At 42.5% G+C, this 25,903-nt stretch overlaps 1 protein-coding gene and 1 long non-coding RNA gene across 9 annotated transcripts in view; one reads left to right on the plus strand and one right to left on the minus strand.

Annotated features, from left to right (window-relative positions):
• Nucleotides 1-12,002, minus strand: part of XPO4 (exportin 4) — a 135,665-nt gene extending 123,663 nt beyond the window's left edge. For 3 of the 6 annotated variants that reach the window (XR_006277613.1, XM_043504281.1, XM_038409066.2), the window contains exon 1: nucleotides 11,248-11,495. Coding sequence is in view for 3 of the 6 variants with exons in the window: in XM_043504281.1 (XP_043360216.1) it covers nucleotides 11,248-11,325 (78 nt within the window). In the remaining 3 variants the exon portion in view is untranslated. Of the gene's footprint in view, nucleotides 1-11,247 lie in introns of all 6 variants that reach the window. The other 3 variants (XM_043504280.1, XM_043504279.1, XM_038409057.2) reach the window with 2 other exon arrangements.
• The window catches only part of LOC122457896, a 55,685-nt gene continuing 41,337 nt past the window's right edge, over nucleotides 11,556-25,903 (plus strand). Inside the window, exons 1-3 of one of the 3 annotated variants that reach the window (XR_006277616.1) lie at nucleotides 11,576-11,689; nucleotides 22,385-22,483; nucleotides 22,693-22,829. This is a non-coding gene — a long non-coding RNA (uncharacterized LOC122457896). Of the gene's footprint in view, nucleotides 11,690-22,384; nucleotides 22,484-22,692; nucleotides 22,830-25,903 lie in introns of those variants that run through there. The other 2 variants (XR_006277615.1, XR_006277614.1) reach the window with 2 other exon arrangements.

Below are 25,903 nucleotides of genomic sequence, written 5' to 3' on the forward strand. Positions count from 1 at the left end.
AAGGCTGACAGTGGCAGAGCAAAAGGTGGGAGTCATTGGGGGATGTCTACTGAAAGTGAGGGAAAATGGAAGACCCACCAAATAAGACAGTGAAGAAATAACTGAAGAGGTAAGGAAAAAGTAATGAGTAAACAGTGCCATAAAAGCCAATAGATGACAGATTTAAAGACAAAGAACCATCACTCGCGTGAAAAGCCACCGAGAATGAGAATGGAGTAAAGAAGTCTCTGGGATTTGGCTAAGGCTATGTCTACATTACAGCTTATGTCAGCAAAATTTATGTCACGGGGGGGAGGGGTGAATATTCCACACACCCCTCTGAGCAACATAAGTTACACTGACATAAGCGCTCACGTGCACATGCTATGTCGGCAGGAGAGTTTCTTCTTACAATGTAGCTTATGCTGCTTGCAGAGTTGTGGGTTTTTATTCCGACAGGAGAGCTCTTACTTGATTTCTCAATGTACATGTGCACCTTCTGTGATATTACAGGGATAATTCTGCCAACCCGCTCCAGCTAACTCCTCAACTAATCAAGACAGCTGCACCTAACACTGTGAGCATGCTGGAGTGCATGCTGACAAATATTGGAATTCAATCCCGTAGAACTCAAAAGAGTGACACATTTTTAGTCCTTACTTAACTCCACTTATTATAGATTAATAGATTTTTAAGACACCAGAAGGTATCATTAGATTATCTCATTTGATCTCTTGCATAACACAGGCCAAAGAATTTAATCCAGTTACTTCTGTTCTGAGCCTAACAACATGTGTTTAACAAAAGCATATCTTTCAGAAAGGCATCCAGTCTTGATTTGAAGACTTCAAGGAATAGGAAAAGTCCAGCACTTCCTTAGGTAGTTCAACCTTTGCACCACCCTTACTGAACCATTTCAAGTGGCCATTGCCATCTCTGCAGGGCAGAGTTAAGGTTGCATTACATGGTTAGCGTGTACCTTAACTTTGTAATTTCTGGGTTTCAGAGGCATAGGTTTAGTCATTCTCCACATTCTGGAAGGACACAGGCAGCACTGAGCAATCTTAACTCTGTGTTAAGTTTACAGGGTGTTAAATTATTTAAAAATATATACTAGAAAGAAATTCTCTCAGCATCCCTACGTACTACAGCTCAGTTCTTCCCATCCACTGCTTCTGGCTCCTTGGCAACGATTACCCCAGACACAAAAAATAGTGACTGCTGGTTGGTCCTTTCCCTGCCCCTGCATTAGCTCCTCATCTATACTCTGCATCTGTCCAGATCAGCTCGATGCTCCCTCCCCAGCCCTCCAACCCACAGAAGGGAGGTATCAGTTGGCTTTGTCTCCCTGACACAGTACAGGCCAACAAGCTGTCCCAAGGAGGGACTCAGGTAGATTGCACTGAGAGTGTATTTGTAGAGTGCTGAACTTCCACAGCTTCCAAAAGGAGCTTGATTGTGGTCCCAGACACCAAGCAGAAAGGCAGGCTGAGAACACCAATATGCCCAGTAAACAAATCACCTGAGCCATAGGTGCTGGAGCACCCACGGAAAAAATATAGTGGGTGCTCAACACCTACCAGCAGCCCCTCTGATCAGCTCCTTCTCCTCCTCTCCAGCACTTCCCAGCCGCCAGTGATCAGCTATTCAGCTGTGTGCAGGAGGAGCTGGAGGAGAGGGAGAGGAGCTGGGGCAGAACAGAGCAGGAAGAGGCAGGGCAGAGGCAGAGTGAGGACTGGGGAGGGAGTGGAACAGGGCAGGGCAGGAAGAGGCAGGGTGGGGGCTTCAGGGAAGGGGTGGAGTGAGGGCGGGGCCTGGGACAGCACAGAGGTCGAGCATGCCCCAGGAACTCAGTGCCTCTGACCTGAGCAGAAGATTTGAACTCGTTGTGCTTGGGCTCTAGGGACAGCGATTGTTCCCTTAAACCACTGTATAAATTGCTCAGTGTGTGTCACTCCAAACAGCACACACACACTTATTGTCTCTAAGAAGAGGTACTAAACCTTTTGTAACCCAATAGCTTTTGAAATATTTCTAAACTGTACTACCCAATAACTGATCACAATGGCAGTCCATACTATAAATTTCAGGAAGGACAGAGTCGTAGACTTCCCCTAGAAATACTGTTAGTAGTAAGAACCTGAAAACATTTTGAACAGCTCTTGCTAAGTAGGGAATGCATCCGATGAAGTGAGCTGTAGCTCACGAAAGCTTATGCTCTAATAAATTTGTTAGTCTCTAAGGTGCCACAAGTACTCCTTTTCTTTAAGTAGGGAATGTATCAGGAACCACTAGACAAAATGACTCAGTTACTTGCTTTTCCTCGATCACAGAGTACCGTTGTTCAGTGAAAGGTTGAGGAGCAGAAGTCATGATTTAATTATCCTAACTGCTCACAAGAGTTTTTCCATCTTCCCTCTATTTAATTAATGCTATTTTTTCTTGACAATACCTCTACATAAAACTGCATAATGTATGTGGATTTTAGAACATTTTTAAACAGCTTTGTCTCAGGGCAAAACTTTCAAAAGGAGCTGCTGTAGAATCCAAGTAAAAAGCAAGTAACGTGCACAACACATTCTCAAGAAGCTGCCAAAGATAGAACTTGAACTCACAGTGCATGTATGCTGCTCAAGTTCAATGACTATAGCATATCACTTTGAGCCCCCCATTTACTTTAATGTCAGGCTGCCTGCAAACCTCCTGGCTTGCAACAGAGTCCTACTTTTACTGCACATCACTATTTCATTCTCTTTGGTGCATCAGTTTGAGTCAATCTATGCCGGAGTTCCCAACTTTACCCCCAATAATTTCGGAAATATTGCTTCTCCAGAGGGACGCTGCGTGACGTGCCCTAGCTGAGATAAATCCTGAGCAGGTGATATAAATTCCAGGGGGATCAGAGGAATAGTTTGAGCCCCGAGTATGTGCAAAAAAGCATCATAAGAACCAAAGGAATCTGATAGGATTTTTAGAAGGGCTTTATTGGAGAACATCTTGCTCAAATAATCCCAAATTTGGTTCACTTATCCTATACAGGACCCCCTCCCCCACCATACAGTATAACAATTTTCAAGACAACCTGAGTCAGCATCTGGATTTTAGACCATTTAGAAAAGTCATCTACTCACTGAACAGTTTTCAGAGTGGTAGCCGTGTTAGTCTGTATCAGCAGAAATAACGAGGAATCCTTGTGGCACCTTAGAGACTAACAAATTTATTTGTGTAATTTCATGGGCTAAAACCCACTTCATCAGATTGATGAAGTGGGTTTTAGCCCACGGAAGCCTATGCCCAAATAAATTTGTTAGTCTCTAAGGTGCCACAAGGACTCCTCATTGTTTTCACTGAACAGTGAATCTGAACCTCAACTATAGCAAAGCTGTTCTTCCACTGTTATGAACTGCCATGTACAAGCAGTCCCCATTCTCCCACACAAGAATCAGATTTATGTTCCATCCCAGGTGACCCAGAATATGTATTGCTTCTCAGATCCTCATGGACAATTAACAAAGTTATAGCTTGATCAATGTTAATTAATGATCAGCACTCAAGCACCACATGGGCTGAAAGGGGGAGAGTGTAGATCCAGAAAACAACGTAAACATTTACATGGGGAGGCCTGTACCATCTGGAAGGGAAGGAGGAGGATCAGGGTCAATTCAGTTCATCAAGCTTTTGGTGTATCCTAGTTATGTAGTCTTTTAATCGTATAAGTTGTTACATAAATTTAAACTATATCCTAAAAAGCATCATAGAATTTTAGCTTTTGAACTCTTTGGAGCAAGGAATGTCTTCCTACATACTCATACAGCACCTACCACAATGGGGTCTTTGGGTACTACCACAATCTAATTAATAAAAACTGTGCATACTTTATATGATGAAAATATTTCAAAACATATCTTTTGCATACAATGGACACAAAAGAAAAGTTTCAGTGAACGCTGATGCTAAATTCTCTTCAGCCTTCTGACTTTTCAAGCTGTAGTCATGTCTAAGTACTGATACTACAACTTATACCAAAGACTGATGAGCTTCCATGCTATATCCCTTGAAGGACACTGTTTAAAAGAACCACCAGAACAGAGTTTATTGAAAGGTACTACAAATAAGAGCAGCCAGATTTATTTTAATATGTAGGGAGGAGAAAGAGGAACTTAGCAAAAGAAAGACTGGGATCTCATCAATTTTTTATGGGCTGCAAGTCAGTGTTTGCAGGAGTTCATGAGAAGCTTTTAAGTAATGCAGATGCCTAATTAATACTCTTAGTACATCTTATGTTACTTTAAAACAAACCAAAGAAAATAAAGGAAATTCCCACCGAAAAAAACTAAGTTAACAAAGTAACAATAAATATCAAGGAGTTCTTGTGGCACCTTAGAGACCAACAAATTTATTTGGGCATATAGCTCACAAAAGCTTATGCCCAAATAAATTTGTTAGTTTCTAAGATGCCACAAGGATTCCTTGTTGTTTTTGCAGATACAGACTAACACGCTACCCCTCTGAAATAAATATCAAGAATGCTAATTTAAAAAAAGAACCATTTAAAAAGTAGAGATTAAGGTAATCTACTGAACTGTTTGAATTTCTTTATAGTTTATACATTCTCTCAAGAAAGATCTAAAAGTATAAAAATTAACAAACTTATCAGAATGTCTAAACCCCACCCTGCAAGAAACACAGTATTTAAATATGAACATAAGAATGGCCATACTGGGTCAGATCAAAGGTCCATTTAGCCCAGTATCCTATCTTCCGACTGTGGCCAATGCCAGGTGTCCCAGAGGGAATGAACGGAACAGGTAATCATCAAATGATCCGTCCCCTGTCACCCATTCTCAGCTTCTGACAAACAGAGGCTAGGGACACCATCCTGGATAATAGCCATTGATGGACCTATCCTCCATGAATTTATCTAGCTCTCTCTTGAATCCTGCTATAGTCTTGGCCTTAACAACATGCTCTGGCAAGGAGTTCCACAGGTTGATTGTGTGTTGTGTGAAAACTTCCTTTTATTTGTTTTAAACATGCTGCCTATTAATTTCATTTGGTGACACCTAGTTCTTGCTTCATGAGGAGTAAATAATACTTCCTTATTTATTTTCTCCACACCAGTCATGATTTTATAGACCTCTATCACACACCCCCTTAGTCGTCTCTTTTCCAAGCTGAAAAGTTCCAGTTTTACTAATCTCTCCTCACATGGAAGCTGTTCCATACCCTTGATCATTTTTATTGCCGTTTTCTGAACCTTTTCCTATTCCAATATATCTTTTTTAGATGGGGCAACCACATCTTCATGCAGTATTCAAGATGTGGATATACCATGGATTTATATAGAGGCAATATGATATTTTCTGTCTTATTATCTATCCCTTTTCTTAATGATTCCCAACATTCTGTTATCTTTTTTGACTGCTGCTGCACATGGCGTGGATGTTTTCAGATAACTATCCATAATGACTCCAAGATCTCTTTCCTGAGCGGTAACAACTAAATTAGCCCCCATCATTTTATATGTATAGTTGGGATGATGTTTTCTAATGTGCATTACTTTGCATTTATCAACACTGAATTTCATCTGTCATTTTGTTGCCCAGTCACCAGTTTTGTGAGATCCCTTTGTAACTCTTCGCAGTCTGCTTTGGACTTCAATATCTTGAGTAGTTTTGTATCATCTGCAAATTTTGCCAACTCACTGTTTATTCCTTTTTCCAGATCATTTATGAATATGTTCAACAGTACTGATCCCAGGACAGACCCTTGGGGGACACCACTATTTACCTCTCTCCATTCTCAAAACTGACCATTTATTCCTACCCTTTGTTTCCTAACTTTTAACAATTTATCGATCCATTAGAGGACCTTCCCTCTTATCGTATGACAGCTTACTTTGCTTAAGAGCCTTTTGTGAGGGACCTTGTCAAAGGCTTTTTGAAAATCTAACTACACTCTATCCACTGGATCACCCTTGTCCATATGCTTGTTGACAACTCAAAAGAATTCTAGTAAATCATGGTCATCTATGTGTCTGATAATTCTGTTCTTTACTATAGTTTCAACCAGTTTGCCTAGTACTGAAATTAGGCTTACCAGCCTGTAATTGCCAGGATCGCCTCTGGAGCCTTTTTAAAAAAATTAGTGTCACATTAGCTATCCTCCAGTCATCTGGTACAGAAGCTGGTTTAAATGATGTTACATACCACAGTTAGTAGTTCTGCAATTTCACATTTGAGTTCCTTCAGAATTCTTGGGTGAATGCCATCTGGCCCTGGTGACTTATTACTGTTTAGTTTATCAATTTGTTCCAAAACCTCCTCTAACGACATCTCAATCTGGGGCAGTTCCTCAGATTTGTCATCTAAAAAGAATGGCTGATGTTTGGGAATCTCCCTCACATCCTCAGACATGAAGACTGATGTGGAGAAACTAAATGAATTCTTTGCAATGGCCTTATCGTCCTTGAGTGCTCCTTTAGCATTTCAATTGTCCAGTGGCCCCACTGGTTGTTTCGCAGGCTTCCTGCTTCTGATGTACTTTAAAAAAGTTTTGCTATTACTTTTTGAGTCTTTGGCTAGCTGTTCTTCAAATTCTTTTTTGGCCTTCTTAAATATATTTTTACACTTCACTTACCTACGTTTATGCTCCTTTCTATTTTCCTCAATAGGATTTAACTTCCACTTTTTAAAGGATAAAGTCAAAAGATATTTAAAATACTAATTTCAGCACATAAATCTCCCATTATGAATACTTGAATCTCTTTGATATCCACATCACCCCCCTTCTAATCAATATAAAATACAGCTGCTAAGACCATCTTCCTTTTCGACACAGTGAACACATCACAACACTCTTCTAAATCTCTCCATTGCCACCTGCCCAATCACCACCCCCAATTATGAGGCAGAAAAGTTCAACCTTCTTGCCCTCACCTACAAAGTTGTTCATAACTCTGCTCCTCTCTGCTTGCCCATTTATCTCTTATTGCAGGGTCCCACCTGTTTATCTCCACTAATAATGCCAGTTTTACCTCTTGTTCATTAGCTTCTCACACAAACTTTTCAGTACTTTTTCTTCCTACTTTTTCTTCCCCCTCCACCATGGCTCTCCACTTGTTTCTTCCACGTGTGTGAAGGTGTGGATGTGGACAATCAGTTCACGCAGGCTCCCGCCCTCATTCATGATTCCCTTTATAAACAAATGACTTGAAAAATTTACCTCACTGACCATGACTGTCCTGGTGAGAGACAAACTGCGCTTCCACAATTTCTGGGATTCCTTACATCATGCTGTCCCTGGGCCCAGCTTTGGGATCCTATCTTTCATAGCTTTCAACTCAGAGTTGTCTGAACAATCTGAATTCTCCCCTCCATCAACTAAAATTCCCTCTCCAGTAACCAGAGGGTAAGGAGCATTAGAGAGAGCCTCCTGGTTGCTGTGATGATGGTCTCTGCTAATTTACCCCCCCTCCAACCTCTAAATCCCCCATGAATAGCTTTAACACCTGCCTCTGTGTCTGCTACCCTAGCCTTCTGCAGCAGAGTAAAATGACCCCAATTCTTGTCAGTTTAAATCTTTCCACAATGTTTCCAGTAACAGTAGTGAAAACAGATAAATGTCTGATCAGTTTTCATTCTATTACATCTTGAAAATGCTGAGTAGCAGAGGTACTAAAGCTGTATATTCAAGAGCGAATGTATTGCCCATTTTTCTGTATCTGTATAAGTACTACCATAAACAGGTTCACATATTTTTACCACCACTTTAACGAAAGTGCCTCAGCCAGTCTACACTAACATTTACACTACTACTAGCAAAGGAAAACTACACGATACTGACAATCAGATACTACATTTGCTAGTGTAAATTCAGTTAAACATTTGAAAGGTTATATTCTACCAACATGCAACTAGACACTTGTTTTTAAGCTGCAAAAGTTAATGATTCTCACCTAAAAAAAGCCTCCTAATCATCTCTCTCCCCTGCCCCAGTCCTGCCTGTAACATCTAACATAATAACAATACACTTCTATTATTAAATTGCCCTTGTAAAAATGAGTCCTTCTACCACCATAATCAGATATGCTCAAAAAAGGGAGTCTAAGATTGGTAGTTAAATGTTTAATATTACTCATGAGTTTCACAACCATGTGTATGAGATGTAACGTAATTCAAATCTTCATATATATTACCTCAATTTACTGCTATCTGCATACTTCTAAATGTTATATTTTATCTATAATTCTTAGTATTTATTTTTTGTAACGTTTCCTATTAAGGACTTGTTTACAATTGGAAATTTACCAAAATAACTACTCCAAAAGAGTTATTCTGGAACAACTTCCCCATGTGGAGAGTCAGTCTGGAATAAGAGTGTCCTAAAATAAGTCCATGTGGACACACTTACTCCATACTAGGAGTGCCCACATGGGGAGTTGTTCTGGAATAATTATTCCAGAATAGCTATTTTGATACATTTCTAAAGACAAGAGCTTTGTTTGGCAATTTTAATTAAATTTGCAGCTTTTTTTTGTGGGGGAATATACATTTAATTTTTTTAGTCCATGATGCTGCAGTTTTACAGACGAGTAATTCAAAGGGATTACTCACATGCATAAAGATGTGAGTTTATGGCATTAGATTCTAAGGGTTTAACTTCAAAGGAACACTCAGGAAAATTAATCCAAAATTACCTAAAGGTGTGAATTTAAAACAGATTTGTTTAACCACATTCAATCCCTGTGTGGACTCTCTTATTCAAAATTAAAGTAGCCTTAATTCAGGTTAATTTAATTTACAAGAGATTAGATTGTTAACTACTGTATTTGAGTTAGAGACAGTCTCAGTATGTGCACAATACCTCATACTATGCAGCCTCTGGGCACTACTTTAGTATAAATATTAAATATTTCAGCCAGATTCCTAATTAAATTGTGTTCAGCTCCACTGACCACCCACCAAACTGTCAAAGTCTTTCAAATGATCAATAAGGTCAGAATATTAACGGCAATCGGAAAATAACAATGTGAAGGAATCTTCACAGATAAGCATTAATAAAATAGGTTTATGTTTAAAACTATTTTAGGTACAACTTTTCATGCAGAAGAAAAAATCAAAAGGCACTCCAGTTTTATATGATGTTTAAATGTTTGACACCTAATGACTGTTATATGCATTTATTTCTGTTTTAGAAAAAAAGTTTAGTTTCTCCATATACAGAAATTATCTCCTCTGTATATTCAATACAGTAACTCCTCACTTAACATTGTAGTTCCTGAAAAATGCAACTTTAAGTGAAATGATGTTAAATAAATCCAATTTTCCCGTAAGACTGAATGTAAATGCAGGGGGTTAGGTTCCAAGGAAATTTTTGGGGGGCAGACAAAAGACATTATATACTGTACTGTGGTTGGGAAGTGCCCCTGGCTTACCCCACACAGGCACAACCCACTGCAGGCAAGGACGCTAGGAAGCACCTTCGCAGCAGCAGTGGCAGCTTACCCGGAGAAGAACAGGTGCCAACTTTGCTGGGGGATGCTCCAGGCCCGCCTCTTCCTGTCCCCGCTCCACTCCACTCCACTCCAGGCGCTCCTCTTCCCACCCCCACTCCACCTCCTCTCCACAGCACACCGCATCCCCACTCCTTCCCCGCCCCCAAAAAGTCCTTAAGCACCGCCAAAGAACTGTTTGGCGCGCTTAGAACTTTCTGGAAGGGAGGGGGAGGAGTAGAGACACAGCGCTTCTCCGCTCTTCACCTTCCCTCCCAGAAAGTCCTCAGTGCTGGGAGGGAGGTGGAGAAGTGGAACTTGTGCAATGCTCCCTTATAAAGTCACTGCTCTTCCACAAAATCTTACATGCAGTGTATAGAGCAGGCAGCCAAACGACGTTATAAGGGAGATTGCACAACTTTAAACGAGCACGTTCCCTAATTGAGCAGCGACGTAACTTTGAAACAATGTTAAACGGGAGGACATTAAGTGAGGAGTTACTGTATTATACAACATTCAATTCCAAAATCCAAAGCAATTTTCAGTTAAGTGATGGTGAAAATCAGACCACCACAAATAAAGTCAGTTAAATAACTTCATAGTTCTAATCCAGCTTTGTTTCATAAATATTTAATAATCCTATGAGGATTTTTACCCTTCACGAACTCCACATTAATTGAAGTAACAAAAACAACTCTGAAAATACAAAAAAAACCCCAACCCCCCACAACTCAGACATCAGCTCACAAAAGGTTTTATGCTGAGTTTTTTATACAGTCCTTCGCTATATAGATATCAAAATACTAAGTACTAGCTTTGTTGTAGTGCTGCTGGTACTTTAAGTGGAGTACTTTTGTTTGGTTCACGACAAAGCCCTTGACTCCTTGAGTGTATTTCACAACACAGGGCAATAGAGTCACATTCATAAGGTCTTACGTTCCATACATCTCACACACAATACCTTTACGCAGCCTTTGTAACCACAGAACACATTACAAACTGTTCAGGAACCACTTCACCCACTACTAAAATCAGCCACCTCTCACATGACATGTTTGCAATTCACGCCTGGTGTTTCGCGGTTCACATTACCGCAAGGAGGGAAAGCTGGAACAGGCAGTTATAGCTATGTTTTATGGAACCCACACACAATAGTTTCTGCAAGAGTGAGAGAGGAGGAGATAGGTGGGGGGAGCAGGGATTTCTCTGCTAGTTTCCAGTGGAGTGGCGGAAACCCTGATGGTGACAGGAGGGCAGTTTGTGGAGGATGGCGGGGAGGGCAAGTACAGGGGAACCAACAAAGGAGGGGGAAAGGGCAACAAGGGACCAGGAGAGTGGAGAATGTTGGTTGATGGAGATGGGTTAGAGCACATGGGAATAAAGACATGTAAGCCTCCCCGCCTCTAGTGAGGCTTTACAGAGTGGCAGGCTCCTGGGCGGGGAGGGTTGTGCTCTGAAGGGGCCAGAAGGGAAAACAGGAGCCAAGGGTAGCTAAGAGGGCTAGAGGGGCAACTAGCCAAGAGGACAAAGGTCCTGCGGGGACGGCGGCAGACTAGCCACGGCAATACAAACGAGGCAGGGGACGGTATTCCGGAGAACGATGCATGGAAACTGCTATGGGGGGGCACAGAAACATCGGGGGTAGCTCTCAAGAGGGGAGACGGGAGGGGACCCGTGCAAGGCACTCAGGGGACTATGCAGGCGGCAAGATGGGTCCGCGGGCCCGGCGCTGCCTGTCCCCCTCCTCCCCGGCCCGGGGGGGGGCCCCCCCTCACCATGAGCACTTTGGCCGCGTTCTCCAGCTGGGCGATCACCTCAGGAGGCCCCCCCGCAGCCACGGCCGCCGCCATCATGGTCTCTCTTCAATGACGCGCCATGCGCTGCATTCTGGGACGAAGCGGTCGCACAACCAATCCCCCGGGCCGGCGGGGAAGCGCCCGGACCGAGAGTACCGGCACCGACCTGCAGCGGGCGTGACTGCAGCAAGAGCCACCCCTCCGCGCTCTGCCCCGGGGCGGGCCCAGGGCACGCGGCCACAGACGGGGCGGGACTAATCCAGGCCTAATCCAGAGTTCGCCTGAGGCAGCAACGCCCAGAGCGAGAGGGGTCGCATCGCCTCGGGAGCTCGGCTGCGGTTTCTGATTAACTTCGCTGGGGGGCCCGCTGCAGCTCCCCTTTGACACCTGCTCCCCCGGGGGGGGGGGGCGCGCTTCCGTGGTGGGCCGAGGCGGCTCCCGGCACGCGCACCCCTCAGCCTGCTGGAACGGGCGGGGAGACTCGGCTTCCTGCATGTGCAAACCCGAGCTCGGTCCGACCCAAGGGGGCTGTTCATTTGGCTCCCTTGACACAGCCCATTGGGGTGGGGAGCTCAGTCTTCCACACTTTTCAGCTGCCGCTCTCCTCCTCCTCCCCGCCCTGAACAGTAAACTCAGCTTCCCCCCCCACACGCTCCAGCCAGCAGCCTGGCTTCCTCCTCCTGCTGGCCAGCGGGCCAGGAGTGCTCAACAGGCGGCCCGCAAACAAGTGGGGGAGTTTGACCATCCTCCCACATTGCTAAATGGGGGGGGGGAGTCCCAGCTACATAGAGAAGGGGTCCCAGGGTGGTCCTGGAATGGAAAAGGGTGAGAACCTCTGCAATAGGAAACTTGGGGTTCAGCTCTCTTCCATGCCTCCAGCAGTGAGACATCAGCTCCCTAGTTACCACAGCAGGGCCTTAGAATCATAGAAGATTAGGGTTGGAAGAGACCTCAGGGGGTCATTTAGTCCAACCCCCTGCTCAAAGCAGGACCAACCCCAACTAAATCATCCCAGACAACTTTGTCAAGCCGGGTCTTTAAAAACCTCTAAGGATGGAGATTCCACTACCTCCCTTGGTAACCCCTTCCAGTGCTTCACCACCCTCCTAGTGAAATAGTGTTTCCTAATATCCAACCTAGACCTTCCCCACTGCAACTTGAGACCATTGCTCCTTGTTCTGTCATCTGTCACCACTGAGAACAGCCGAGCTCCATCCTCTTTGGAACCCCCCTTCAGATAGTTGAAGGCTGCTGTCAAATCCTCCCTCACTCTTCTCTTCTGCAGACTAAATAACCCCAGTTCCCTCAACCTCTCCTTGTAAATCACGTGCCCCAGCCCCCTAATCATTTTTGTTGCCCTCTGCTGGACTATCTCCAATTTGTCCACATCCCTTCAGTAGCGGGGGGACTAAAACTGGATACAGTACTCCAGGTGTGGCATCACCAGTGCCGAATAGAGAGGAATAATCACTTCCCTCCATCTGCTGGCAATGTTCCTGTTAATACAGCCCAATATGCCGTTGGCCTTCTTTGCAACAAGGGCACACTACTGACTCATATCCAGCTTTTCGTCCAGTGTAATCCCCAGGTCCTTTTCTGCAGAACTGCTACTTAGCCATTCGGTCCCTAACCTGTAACAGTGCATGGGATTCTTCCGTCCTAAGTGCAGGACTCTGCACTTTCCTTGTTGAACCTCATCAGATTTCTTTTGGCCCAATCCTCCAATTTGTCTAGGTCACTCTGGACCCTGTCCCTACACTCCAGTGTATCTACCTCTTCCCCCAGCTTAGTGTCATCTGCGAACTTGCTGAGGGTGCAATTAATCCCACCATCCAGATCATTGATAAAGGTTTTGAACAAAACTGGCCCAGGACTGACCTCTGGGGCACTCCGTTTGATACCGGCTGCCAACTAGACATCGAGCCGTTGATCACTACCTGTTGAGCCTGCCAATCTAGCCAGCTTTCTATCCACCTTATAGACCATTCATCCAATCCATATTTCTTTAACCTGCTGGCAAGAATACTGTGGGAGACCATATCAAAAGCTTTGCTAAAGTCAAGATATATCACAGCCACTGCTTTCCACAGATCCAGTTATCTCATCATAGAAGGCAATCAGGTTGGTCAGGCATAACTTGCCCTTGGTGAATCCATGTTGACTGTTCCTGATCACCTTCCTCTCCTTCAAGTGCTTTGAAATGGATTCCTTGAGGACTGCTCAATGATTTTGTCGGGGACTGAAGTGAGGCTGACGTTGGCTTTCTTCATCCCTTATACCCAGTCTGGAGATTCAATCTTTCCACATACCACCAGGGGTAGTGCTGGTTACCTGAGGCTGTGCCTTTTACCAACAGAACATCAGTCATACTGGGTCAGGCCAATGCCCCATCTAGCCCAGTATCCTGTCTCTGGATAATGGTCAGTGCCAGGTGCTTCAGAGGGAATGACCAGAACAAGCAATTATCAAGTGATCCATCCCCTGTTGTCCACTCCCAGCTGCTAGGAATCAGGCTAGGGCCACCAAGAGCATGGGGTTTGCATCCCTGACCATACTGGTTAATAGCCATTGATGGACCTATCCTCCATGCACTTATCTAATTCTTTTTCTAACCCAGTTATAGTTTTGGCCTTCCCAACATCCCTTGGCAATGAGTCTCACAGGCTGACTGTGCATTGTGTGAAGCAGCCCTGCACCTACTCACTTGAATCACTGCCCAGGACCAGGCAGCCAGCTTGCCATCATGCTTCCACCTGTGTCAGTCCACCGTTTGAGGACCTGGTGCTGAGTCCCATTGCTGGGCTGGAGCTTCCTGATGTGTAGAGGGAATTTATTTCCTGACATGTGGCCATTCTTATGTGGATAGGGCATGGGATGAGGAGCTTAGTGGTTATTTTAGTTTACAGTTATGGAGGAGGCACTTAATTTTTGCCCACCTGAGGCTAGGGGAAAAATAATAAAAGTGGGCTTGTACTTCAAAGTGAAATATTAGCACATGTAAACTTCATTTCACATTTTCAGTGAAGCAAAGTGTCCCCAAACATTTTTGTGGTATGGACCACTTCCCCTCTCACCTCAATTACATTCAGATTTGGAATCATATTATCCATATGGCAGGTATAGTGAGTGGGTGCACAGAAAAAAAAGATACTACTTAAAATGTATATTTAATGGGATACATCTGGTTGGTTTCTTGAACACAATTCTGAGATACTGGGGGAGATCATGCTCAGTTTCCGTCTCAAACCAAAACCTGTTCACAATCTGGGCCTGTATTTTGTCTTAAGCACTGAAAATCCACTCTTGCACAGGTACATTGAGGTGAAAGCCAATACAGTTTGCAAAGCTTGATCTCCAAATGTTTGATGTTTTCCCTTAGCTGCAGCCAGAACTCTTTCAGGACCAGTTGTTGAATGTGGTCTTCAATATTTTGTTGCAAGAAAGTTGCAAGAGGTCATCATCTGTTTAAAAAAAAATGGAGTGAAAGAATTGCTAATTCTTTCAGGTGCTCTTTCCAAAGAAAGGAGTGTTCTTGACTACATTTCCCCCCTACTTGGAGTGGAAAGCATTCATTGGCCTCAGAGAGGAAATCATCCGAAATGACACGTCAATATTCTCTTCATTTATTCAACAGGTCTACAGGGTTTTCTTGAACACTCACAGAATGCTCTTGCAAACTCAAACTAAGTTCATTCATTAGAGTGAAAGTATTGGATGAGTAGATCAGTAGTCCAAGGTAAAAGAGGTAATCAAAGCATGTGAGCACACAAATGAGTGATCTGAAATACATTTCAGAATGATGTTCAGAGAGAGTGTTAGCATTTTCCCTCATGAAAGCCAGTGACCTTCAATGTGAAGGAAGAGCTGGCAGTGTTGACTGCTAAGCAAAAGTTAGGGAATTAATGAGCTGATATAGGGTCATGGAAGAATCAGGCTATATTTTTGTACTGATGTTTATGCACAGTGATAGTCATATCAGAAGCATATTTAAAACAATGTTACATTACATGGATTCAAGAAAGTTAATACGGGAGGTGTCATTCCAAACTTGATCATGATGGGGAACTGTTAATTTTAGCTCCCATCTGTAAGACTAGTAGTACCAAGCTGAAAAGAATGAGTGGACGGGTGCAGGAACAACTGATTTTGAGGGGAGAAACTGAGTGAGACACAGGTATTAGCAAAGGTGTGAGAGAATGCCTGGACCCTTAAACAGGACAAGGAGACTTCCCTATACTGGGTGTGCAGAGAAGCCCAATCCAAAGAGCATTCAGGATAAATGACAATTTGGATCTACACCGAAAGAGGTGAGCACAGGAAGCCTAAGGCTAAGGAGCCATCAAAAGAAGTTACTTTAAATGCTGATTTCAGTCGTACTACAATAAAGATCTGTTCTGTTTCCCAAGTAAATGTTTCTATACTTGCATTATTCTGCCCATTTAGAGTGTAACATCAGCTTTGATAAAGTTAACCATCTTCACTGACAACTTCCATAAGAGTTCTCTATTGTGTTGGTATTTTAATAGTGACGGCTTCTTGGTGAATTCAGCAGTCATGGGGGCAGCAGAATAGTACATGTAACCAGACCACTGTGCCTCCCAATGACTGTTCATGCATCATCCATGAAGATCCTGATACTATTTTGTTATTTAAGCTCACTCCCCTTCACATATTTGAGAACATTTATTTTTAGTTTTGTAGATTGGGAGATTGACAAAAAGAAAATCATGCACTTTGCCATCAGATGCATATCTCACATAGATGGAAAGGTTTACAGTGGAAAGCAAATCAATATTTAGTCAAGCTGTATTACAATTAAATGACTACTCCAAACTTGAGGGAGCATGTTTTTTCATATTTTCAGCAATGTTGGAGAGTCTTCTTAAGTCTCTATTGTCTAACAATGTTAATACGTCCCACTGTTTGCTATTCTTGACATCAGATGCCACTGATGCCGCTTCTGCTGTTAGATTAAAAAAGAAACTCTTCCCTATAGTGATATTTCCCTCCTTTTGTGATGTAAAGACTCACAAGATGAGATGTCTTCAAAGCTTTTGAACACTGGCTGCACTTTTGTTTCTGGCTATGTTGCTCTGTAAACTTGTGCAGGAAAAAAATCACATGCTTGTTTTTCAGGTAAGAATGTTTGGTCTCAAACTAACTGTTTAACTGAGGGATTGGGGTGAGGTTTTCAGTGTCCAACACTTCACAGCAAATAACTTTGGTGTGATACTCATCTAGATATAGTCCACATATGGGCCATCTGCACGTATTTGCCTTCCTACTTTCTGACGGTCCTTCTCTTAGTTCCATTTTTCTTCCACAGCTGAAGACACTTCTGTCACAGTTCAGGGCAACTGCATCTGTATTTCCCCTCATTGGTCTAGCAAGGGCACTCTCAGGCTTCCAGCTGTCACCACGTCTCACTCCCTTCTGACAGGGTATTTCCAGACTGCACAGTTCTCTGCTTTCACTATTATTTCCATCGCAGACAGGCTACCCAAGCACACCTGCTTGCTTTCTCTTCAGAGATGGTTAACAGGTATAATTGCCAAGTATCAGGGGGTAGCTGTGTTAGTTTGTATCCAGAAAATAACAAGGAGTCTGGTGGCACCTTAAAGACTAACCGATTTATTTGGGCATAAGCTTTCATGGGTAAAGAACCACTTCTTCAGATGCCTGGAGTGAAAATACAGATGCAGGCATTATTATACTGACACATAAAGAGAAGGGAGTTACATCACAAGTGGAGAACCAGTGCTGACAGGGCCAATGTGATCAGGATGGATGTAGTCCACTCTCAATAATAGATGAGGAGGTGTCAATTCCAGGAGAGGCAAAGCTGCTTTTGTAACGAGCCAGCCACTCCCAGTCCCTATTCAGGCCCAAATTAATGGTGTTAAATTTGCAAATGAATTTTAGTTCTGCTGTTTCTCTTTGAAGTCTGTTTCTGAAGTTTTTTTGTTCAAGTATAGCTACTTTTAAATCTGTTATACAATGTCCAGGAAGATTGACGTGTTCTCCTACCGGCTTTTGTATGTTACCATTTCTGATGTCCGATTTGTGTCCATTTATTCTTTTACATAGGGACTGTCCAGTTTTGCCAATGTACATGTAATGCCCCTCTGCCATGTAGCAGAACTAAAATTCATTTGCAAATTTAACACCATTAATTTGGGCCTGAATAGGGACTGGGAGTGGCTGGCTCGTTACAAAAGCAGCTTTGCCTCTCCTGGAACTGATACCTCCTCATCTATTATTGAGAGTGGACTACATCCATCCTGATCACATTGGCCCTGTCAGCACTGGTTCTCCACTTGTGAGGTAATTCCCTTCTCTTCATGTGTCAGTATAATGATGCCTGCATCTGTATTTTCACTCCATGCATCTGAAGAAGTGGTTCTTTACCCAGGAAAGCTTATGCCCAAATAAATCGGTTAGTCTTTAAGGTGCCACCAGACTCCTTGTTATTTTTAGGTATAATTGCTACAGTATATGTTACCACACAGTTCTTTCTATATTAGCCTATTTTATTCTTAAGGGAAAGCATTACAGAAAAAAACACATTAAAATCAACAAAGGAACCTTCTAATAAGCTTACTGGAATTCCCTAACATGGGCTTTGGCAGGAGCAGTCCTCCAAATTCCAAACCAAGGGCATTCCTCATGGTTGCAAGTTCATCACAGCTTCAGCTCCAAACGCACACCTAGCCTTATGGGGCCTCAATAAGCGCAGGCTTTCCAACCCTACCTTCCATGGACCAGGGGTTCTGTCCGTTTGCTGGATGAGGAATAAGGCCCTGAGCCAGTTTAAAATCAGGCCATTTATCCAAAAATCCTTTCTTTGTCTGTTGGTCCCCAAAGAATCCAGTTTGAACAAGTATATGTGAACCTCTCCAGGGGCAAGGCTTCAAAGAGCTGATAGAGGAAGTATAGTAACATTCCCCTCCTATTAAAGATGGTGCATACAGTGCCACAATAACACACACACAATTGGATTTTTAATACAATGTACCCCAAAGCCATTAACCCTAAATTAATGTGGATTAATTTAATTCAATAAAGTCTATCTTAATTCCCTAAGGTTTGTTTGGGATATTATGAGATATTGTCAGTCTGTCACAACATTGTCATAGCTAATACTAGGCTCTGTCTTGGTTGGTTCTTTCTCCTTGGCACTTTGGCTCAAGTTACCAGACTGTGACCAACAATTCAGGATAAGACACAAAATTATGAATGAGCTTCTACAAATTGGAGGCCTCCTATTTGTACAGGCAGTAGGAAGCAGCAGGGAGAAAGAGTGGCTCCTAAAAGTGCTCCTGAGGAAGGTGATAAAAGGAGTGGTTGAGCACAGGAGAAGATGAGCCAGGGAACAGAAACTCAACAGGAAAATTACACACGGGGATGGGGGAGTAATAAAGGCAGCTGCAGGGATGGAGGGCAGTGGAGAATGAGAGTGGAGACAGGTCACTTCTAGTAAACTTTTTATCGCTGACTGCTTCCACACCCACCTCCCCATAGCTACCCAGCCAGTCCCTGATGCCTTGCTATTAGCATCCCAAGTGTAGTCATTTCCCTTCCCTGCTCCTGGTGAGTACCCGCTAATTCCCCTCCTTGGCTTAGCTTCTCCTCCTTTACCTAACTCTGGGGCTCTTTTAGGAGTTTCCCCCCATATAAATAGGGGGCTGCAGTTAGGGTGACCAGACAGCAAGTGTGAAAAATCAGGACGGGGTGGGGAGTAATAGGAGCTTATATAAGAAAAAGCCCCAAATACTGGAACTGTCCCTATAAAATCAGGACATCGGGTCACCCTAGCTGCAGTCCTCAGGCAAGCATTTTGGCCTCCTCTCATAGGCAGGGTTCCTGCTCTGGCCTTATTGTTTCCCCCTCCCATCCCCCACTTTCCAGCTCCTTCTTCCTCCAGCCTAACTTTCCCTGAAATACCTTCTAGTTCACTGGTGGCGACTTCCTCAGTACCTCTCTTCCTGAATGCCTCATCATGCAGTTCCCTCTGCAGGGTCTGCGCCCGCAGTCCTTTAGTAGCAATGGCTTCAGGATGGCAGCTCCAGTGGTAGCTGATCCTATCCCAGCAGCCTGGCACCAGTCACCCCATGAAGCAGCTCCCACTGACAGCGGCAGCAGCAGTTCCTAGGTCAGTGGAGGAGACGCCGAGGCGGCAGCACATTTCTTTATTGAACAGCACAATTCCTTCAGGCATCCTGACAGGAGATGGGTGCAGGCCAACACATTAGATGGCTGCCCAGTTCCCCTATTTCTCTAGGAAGAAGAGCCTCTGTCAATGTCAGTGGGGGAGGGATAGCTCAGTGGTTTGAGCATTGGCCTGCTAAACCCAGGGATTGTGTGTTCAATCCTTGAGGGGGCCATTTGGGATCTGGGGCAAAAATTGGGGATTGGTCCTGCTTTGAGCAGGGGGTTGGACTAGATGATCTCCTGAGGTCCCTTCCAACCCTGATATTCTATGAATGTGCCACTATACAGGAGGGGTGGCTGAGAGGGACCAGGGAATGCTCATTGAGTGGCACTTAAACTGCCATAACTCTGTGTCTCAATGAAAGGGGGGATGTGCTAAGACCCATCCTTATCTCAGAAATCTGTGGAAGGGGGAATTCAGGAGCATGTTGTTGAGCACCTACAGTTTTCTAAGGCAGGCTGAGTCTTCAGACATAACATTGCAGTGTCTATTGCAGTAATATTCAACTTGAGGAGCTTGAGCCATAGGTGATTTCTCTTAGGCAATCCTGTGGCTCTCTTCTCATGTATGAGAAAGGCATCACAGAGCATCCTGATGTAGATTTCTCCAGAAGAAAAAAAAATCAGTGTAAAACACTGGTGGACAGAGCACAAAGACAGTGATGGATAGCAGTAATGTGGCTAGAACCAGACTTCTGGAATCTCATGACAGACTTCTAATCCCAGCTCTCTCACTGGGCCATAAATAATTCTTATTTTATGTTTTTATTCAGCTGTTTTGATTATTTATCTTGTTACTTTATGGTAAGCTTGCCACCTTCATTCTTGTATTTTAAATATGCTCATTTTTTTGTCACTCTGCATTACCAATGGGCTCTGATCTAGCGTGGGCTTGTGTGTGTTGGCAGAGGGAGCTTGAAGGAAGCACATCATCATCATCACTAGGTTTAGACATTTTGACCTTCAATCTTATCTTTAGGATTTGCAGCTGGTTAACTAGTACAGACTGCTTATAGAGAAATTTATCAGAATAGCTTTCAGTAAGTATTTGGACAACATGCTCTTGGTTTCGCTTCACATAATGTTTCTATTGACTGCAAAGTGAATTCTGGGGTATTCCAAAAAGTTTTGCTAATATGCTACACAATAGGCTGGTGAGTTATGAGTGACAAGTTTGAATGACACATTTTTAAAAATCCTTTTGTACAGTAGTTTTCTTTCCTCTCAAACTTGCACAATGCCAACTCAGAATTTCCAAAAACTTTCTTCAGAAGAACACAAAAGCTAAAATGATAGGGTTGTAACCTGGAAGGCTCTTTCACCAACCCAGAAAAAGTATTAATGAAACTTAATGTTTTAATTAGCCCTGTTGGTACAGGGAGGAGATGTGAAGCATTGGAAGATCATGTCTCCTTAGCACCCCAGGATTAGGTCTGATATGAGCTAAGAGCACTCTGAGAGCTGCTCATTGGTGGTTCCCTCACTGACAGCTTGATACACTGTAGGGTATCTCTAGATTGCTTCACTGAGACTCAACACAACTATTAGCAATCGCACCATCTGGTGAGATCCAGTAATGTGATACATTTATAATCTTGATTCAACTTCTACTTTCTGCAGTTCTAACTTGAGGGTGTTTTCTGTTTACAAAATAAATCTCTGAGGCTAACTGATCTCTGGAGCAGAAGGCAGAAATTATTAAGGCAAAAGAGCTCTGAGGCTGAGGAGTTTATTAGCCAGAATATGTATCACAGTTCTGGGGTAACTGCACCACTGACCCCTTCATAGCCCCTTTGAAGGCAGCCCCACTTACATCTCAGGCCTCTAGTCATCACCTTTCTTGAGTTGAAAATTCACATATTTTCCCCCCAGACTGGGGATTTAGGCTGCAATTATTCCTGTGCTGTGATAACCTTAGCAAATATGAGGTTACCTAAGCACTTGTAGCCCTTTTATCTCCCAGAGACAATGACAGAGTTTACTAGTGACCAGCCAGTCTTCACAAATCACAGTACATTTATTTAGGACAAAATCATTACAGAGAAAACATGTAATAAAACAATAAACCGTCTACATGCACATTAAGCTTGCCATGTTTTCAAGAATTCCCATGCATCTGGGGTAGACAAGGGAGGAAGTAATATCACACACACAGACACAAAGTTATTATACTGCATTAGACTCAGTAGATTTGTACACAAGTTTGTCAATTCTTTGTTCCAGCGTGAGTCTGTCCTGAATTAGTTTGGACTGCCCCTTTCCAATTCTCCATTCATTGTCTGCTGGGTCTCTTGAACCTGGTCAAACTGAGTATATACAAATCCCTGCCCCAGTGGGGTGGTCCTTCCCAAACCTGTTTACCTGTACAGGGTTTTGCAATAATTACCTTGTAGAGATTTTAGTTCCTGCAAGAAACTCTGTAACTCTCCCCCATAGAGCCAGAATACAGTCTCTGGCTCACAAAGATACATATAACATTTTTAAATAGATACAAGAGTCTCGGAGATATTGCATTTGTCTGTAATATATATCACAGCTCAACATAACAGTCTTTGAAGTTTCCTTACTTCCCAGACCTCCCATCTATTACTCACAGTGGTTATTACCAAACTGGCAGGAAGCACACTGAAGGCTGGTGTATTGACTCACTCTTCACAGTTGTATAGATCACTCAGTGATTTTCACAGTGGCATTGACATCTCTGAGGACTGGGGCCAAGTGTTTAGATTTTGTGTGTATGTGTGAACAGTCAGTTTTTCCCCCCTCAGCTTATCCTGCAGTATTTTTTCCCCATTATTTGGTGGGGACATACTCAGTTGCTTTTCTTCCTTTCTAATTATTGTTTGTCGATATAGCACTGTCGGAATTACACACCTAGAGTCTGAAGTTGCTTATCTGTTTGCAGAACAGCCACTAACAAGCTAGCAATAGCTTAATAAATACTTCCCTTTAGTCTGTGACAAGGCCCATGGATAAGGGTTACCTGTGCTCACAGGAAGGAAAGGTGAGTGACTGCATGATCCTGGGTGTTCTTCCTGAGAATTTATTTTTAAATATTTGCTATTTGGTGCAACATTGTCCAGTTTAAAGGCTAAAAATATAATGAGCCTCAGCGATAAGTCATATCTGGTAAGAATGAATTAGCAACGTTGGGAGGGGTGAAATCCCAGAAGCAGGGTAATCATCTTCACCTTCCATTCTGTTTTGTGGCAGAGATTTTGACAAGGAGATCCCAAGAGCTTCTCACTGATAGCAACAATATAAGCTTCCAAGTTAATCAGCTCTAACCCTGACTTGACAGGACCCTTCTAGGAGTGACAGGACAGTTCAGTCTCCATGGTCCATTTAATCATAGAATCATAGAATCATAGAATATCAGGGTTGGAAGGGACCCCAGAAGGTCATCTAGTCCAACCCCCTGCTCAAAGCAGGACCAAGTCCCAGTTAAATCATCCCAAATCCTTGACCCTGTGAAGACACTGCCAATAAACTTGCCATTTATAGCTAGCTGTAGTGCTGTTCTTGGTTTAAAACACCTAGCCACTGGGACCTAGCCTGAGATCACCATCTCATTTCACATGGACCACCAGACATCACATTCATAGATTCCAAGGCTGGAAAGGACCATTGGATCATCTAGGCTGACCTTCTATATAACACAGGCCATAGAAGTTCTCCAAAATAATTTCTAGCCCATATCTTTTAGAAAAATATCCAGTCTTGATTTTAAAATTGCCAGTGATGGAGAATCCACCACAGTGTATGGTAAATTGTTCCAATGGTTAATTATTTGTTACAGTTAAAAATTTGTCTAGCTTCAACTTCCAGCCATGATCATGATATTCTTTTCTCTGCTAGATTGAACAGCCCGTAATCAAATATTTGTTCCCCATGTAGGTACTTAAAAACTGTAATCCCTTAACACATGTTTTGATTACTTCTTACCTGTGCTGGATACAAGTTATCAGTCTAGAACAGAAAAGTTCTGTATTAGCAGTTCTGGTCCATGGACCACTGTGGTTTCTTGGAGCACCTTCTGATGATCCATGGGGAGCAGGCTAGTCACATTGTGCCAGCCCTTCTTGTTTCCAGCTGTTAAATTGCATCAAGAGACTGACAAAAATACGTTTACTTTCCTAATATTATTTTTCCCATGTAAGTAATTGCTATAGTTCCCACAGGGATGTTATGTGATTGCAGCTGTTACACCAAGGAGGAAATAGGGTGCGGGGGGGAGTACAGCTCTTCATCTGCTAAAAGCAGAGGCAGAGTTTCTCTTCCTTTCCCAGTCTTGGTTGAGAAGTGCTCCCCTATAAACTCCTCCTCTCCAGTGCAATGAGAGTTGCTCCTCCTGTTTCAATCTACTTTAACCACTGTACAATCATTAACAGAAGGGGGATGGCTACAAAACAATCACTCTTAGGCTGGGGCGTCTCAAATGTTTTAATTGTGTGGACATCTGTCTCCCATTACCAGTCTCCAAAGTCATCCATTGACTTCCCTAATTGCTTTTCATAGCATCAGGGTAAGGTGTTCTTCGTAGGTAGCTTTTCCTTATTTCTTGTCTTGTTTTTGAGCCACTCTTGAAACATTTTATTGCTGGAAGTTATTTTAGGTAAAGGATTAATTTTTCTTAGAAGATCTGCTCTGAAAATGGATACTTTCCAAAAAGTTGGATATTAAATCTGATATTTTTAAAGTGTTGTCTTTAAATTACTAATGCTGGGCAGATTTTAAATAGTGAGCCAGCCTTTAAAAGGCTGAGGACAATATACTTGAATGGTAGATATGAGTTACAGGTAGAGCTGTGCAAATAATTGACTTTTCATTTTTCTGTCCAAATCAATATTTTTTCTTAAAATATTGTTTCAGATCAACCCAAAGCAAACATTTTTTAGTTTTCTTGGCAAACCCATTTTTTTCATTTCATTTTTATTTCAGGCATTTAATTGCTTTTTCATTAAAAGCAAATGATATTTAGAAATGTCATTCACAAGACTCCACTGGTAGCAGTGCTGCCAACCACCAGCACTCTCTTTATACCCTATAGCCTTGGATGAAACCCAAGTTCCCTGCAGTGAATCAGGCAGAGTTGGGGCCTGAGACAGTCTGTCCCATAGCCCAAGTGAGTGCTTTAACCACTGAGCTATGGAACTCTCTCAATCTCTGCTGTTGAAACTGTTCCACATTGTAAAACTAAATATTCATTAGTCCATAGAGAGAGAATGAGCATACTTGCCTGGGTTCCCGTCCTTTCTCCAAGCACATATTACAATACTAATTAGCTTACTCTGATTCCAAGGAAGCTGAGCTGCAGATATCTTAGCTCTGCCAGAGGGAGCAACACTGGAACTACCCTCAGCACAACATCAATGATTCATTCAGGTTTAAGGTCTCCATTTTCATTCCCTGAAATGGCCACACTGCAAAAACAAACTAATGGATTCTGGCCCCAAATGAAATTAGTGGCATTGCTTCCAGTAGAGCTAAGATATCATCCAATGTGTGGACAATGGTCCAAACAAATAAACAAAAAGTTTGGTAAGTAGTCAGATATTAGTTTCTCATTTCCATGGAATTCTTATAGATAACCGTACATTTTATAAAATACATTTTATCATGCATACCATTCTTAAAAGGACATTGGTAGGCAAATTAGATCCCAAATTTGAAATATTAAAAATATAAGATTTATAAAACTTATATGAATAAAAATGTCGTTTTCTTTTTCAACTCAATGAAAGTAGTTTTTATGGAATTTAAACATTACTATGCAGCGTTTTCAACCCACAGACTCATTATCTAATCTGAATTAAAAGGGGATCAAGTAGTACATTTTCTCTTTTAACAATCTAAGATATTAGCAGCAACATAGGATAATTATATTTTTTTCAGTTAAGATTTTAAATGTAACAGTATCCATTTAAAGCAGAGCCTTTTTTAAAGAAGTATTCAACAATATTACCACAAGATGGCCCTACCAACCATAACTGATATACGTGGATGTTGAAACTTAAATTGCTGTGCTTTTTGTATCATGGTTCTATCCATTTCATAGCAAATATAAAGTATGATAATTTACTGCATGTCTCTGTTGAAACATTCTAAAAAAGCAAAACTGTGTGTTAAGTCCTTGAGGTCTCAAAATGATGTATTCCTAACTCTTAGCTGTCTAAAAATGTATGAGGTGATGTGAAATACACATTTTGAACATAACCACCAAGAAAGAAAGTGTTTAAAATAATTGAGGAATAGATTACTTTAAAAAATCAGCTCTAAGATAAATTGTGAACGTGTGTATGTATGTAAAAGAAAAAGAGGACAGCTGAGCTGTTCAGTTAGGAGGCAGAATCCAGCAGAACTTCATAGGAGGAGTTTGGAAGAGGCAGTGGAGTGTACAGACAATACTCTAGGAAAACAAATC

This window comes from Dermochelys coriacea, chromosome 1 (genome assembly GCF_009764565.3).
Source record: "Dermochelys coriacea isolate rDerCor1 chromosome 1, rDerCor1.pri.v4, whole genome shotgun sequence".
In the NCBI taxonomy this organism is placed as follows: domain Eukaryota; kingdom Metazoa; phylum Chordata; order Testudines; family Dermochelyidae; genus Dermochelys; species Dermochelys coriacea.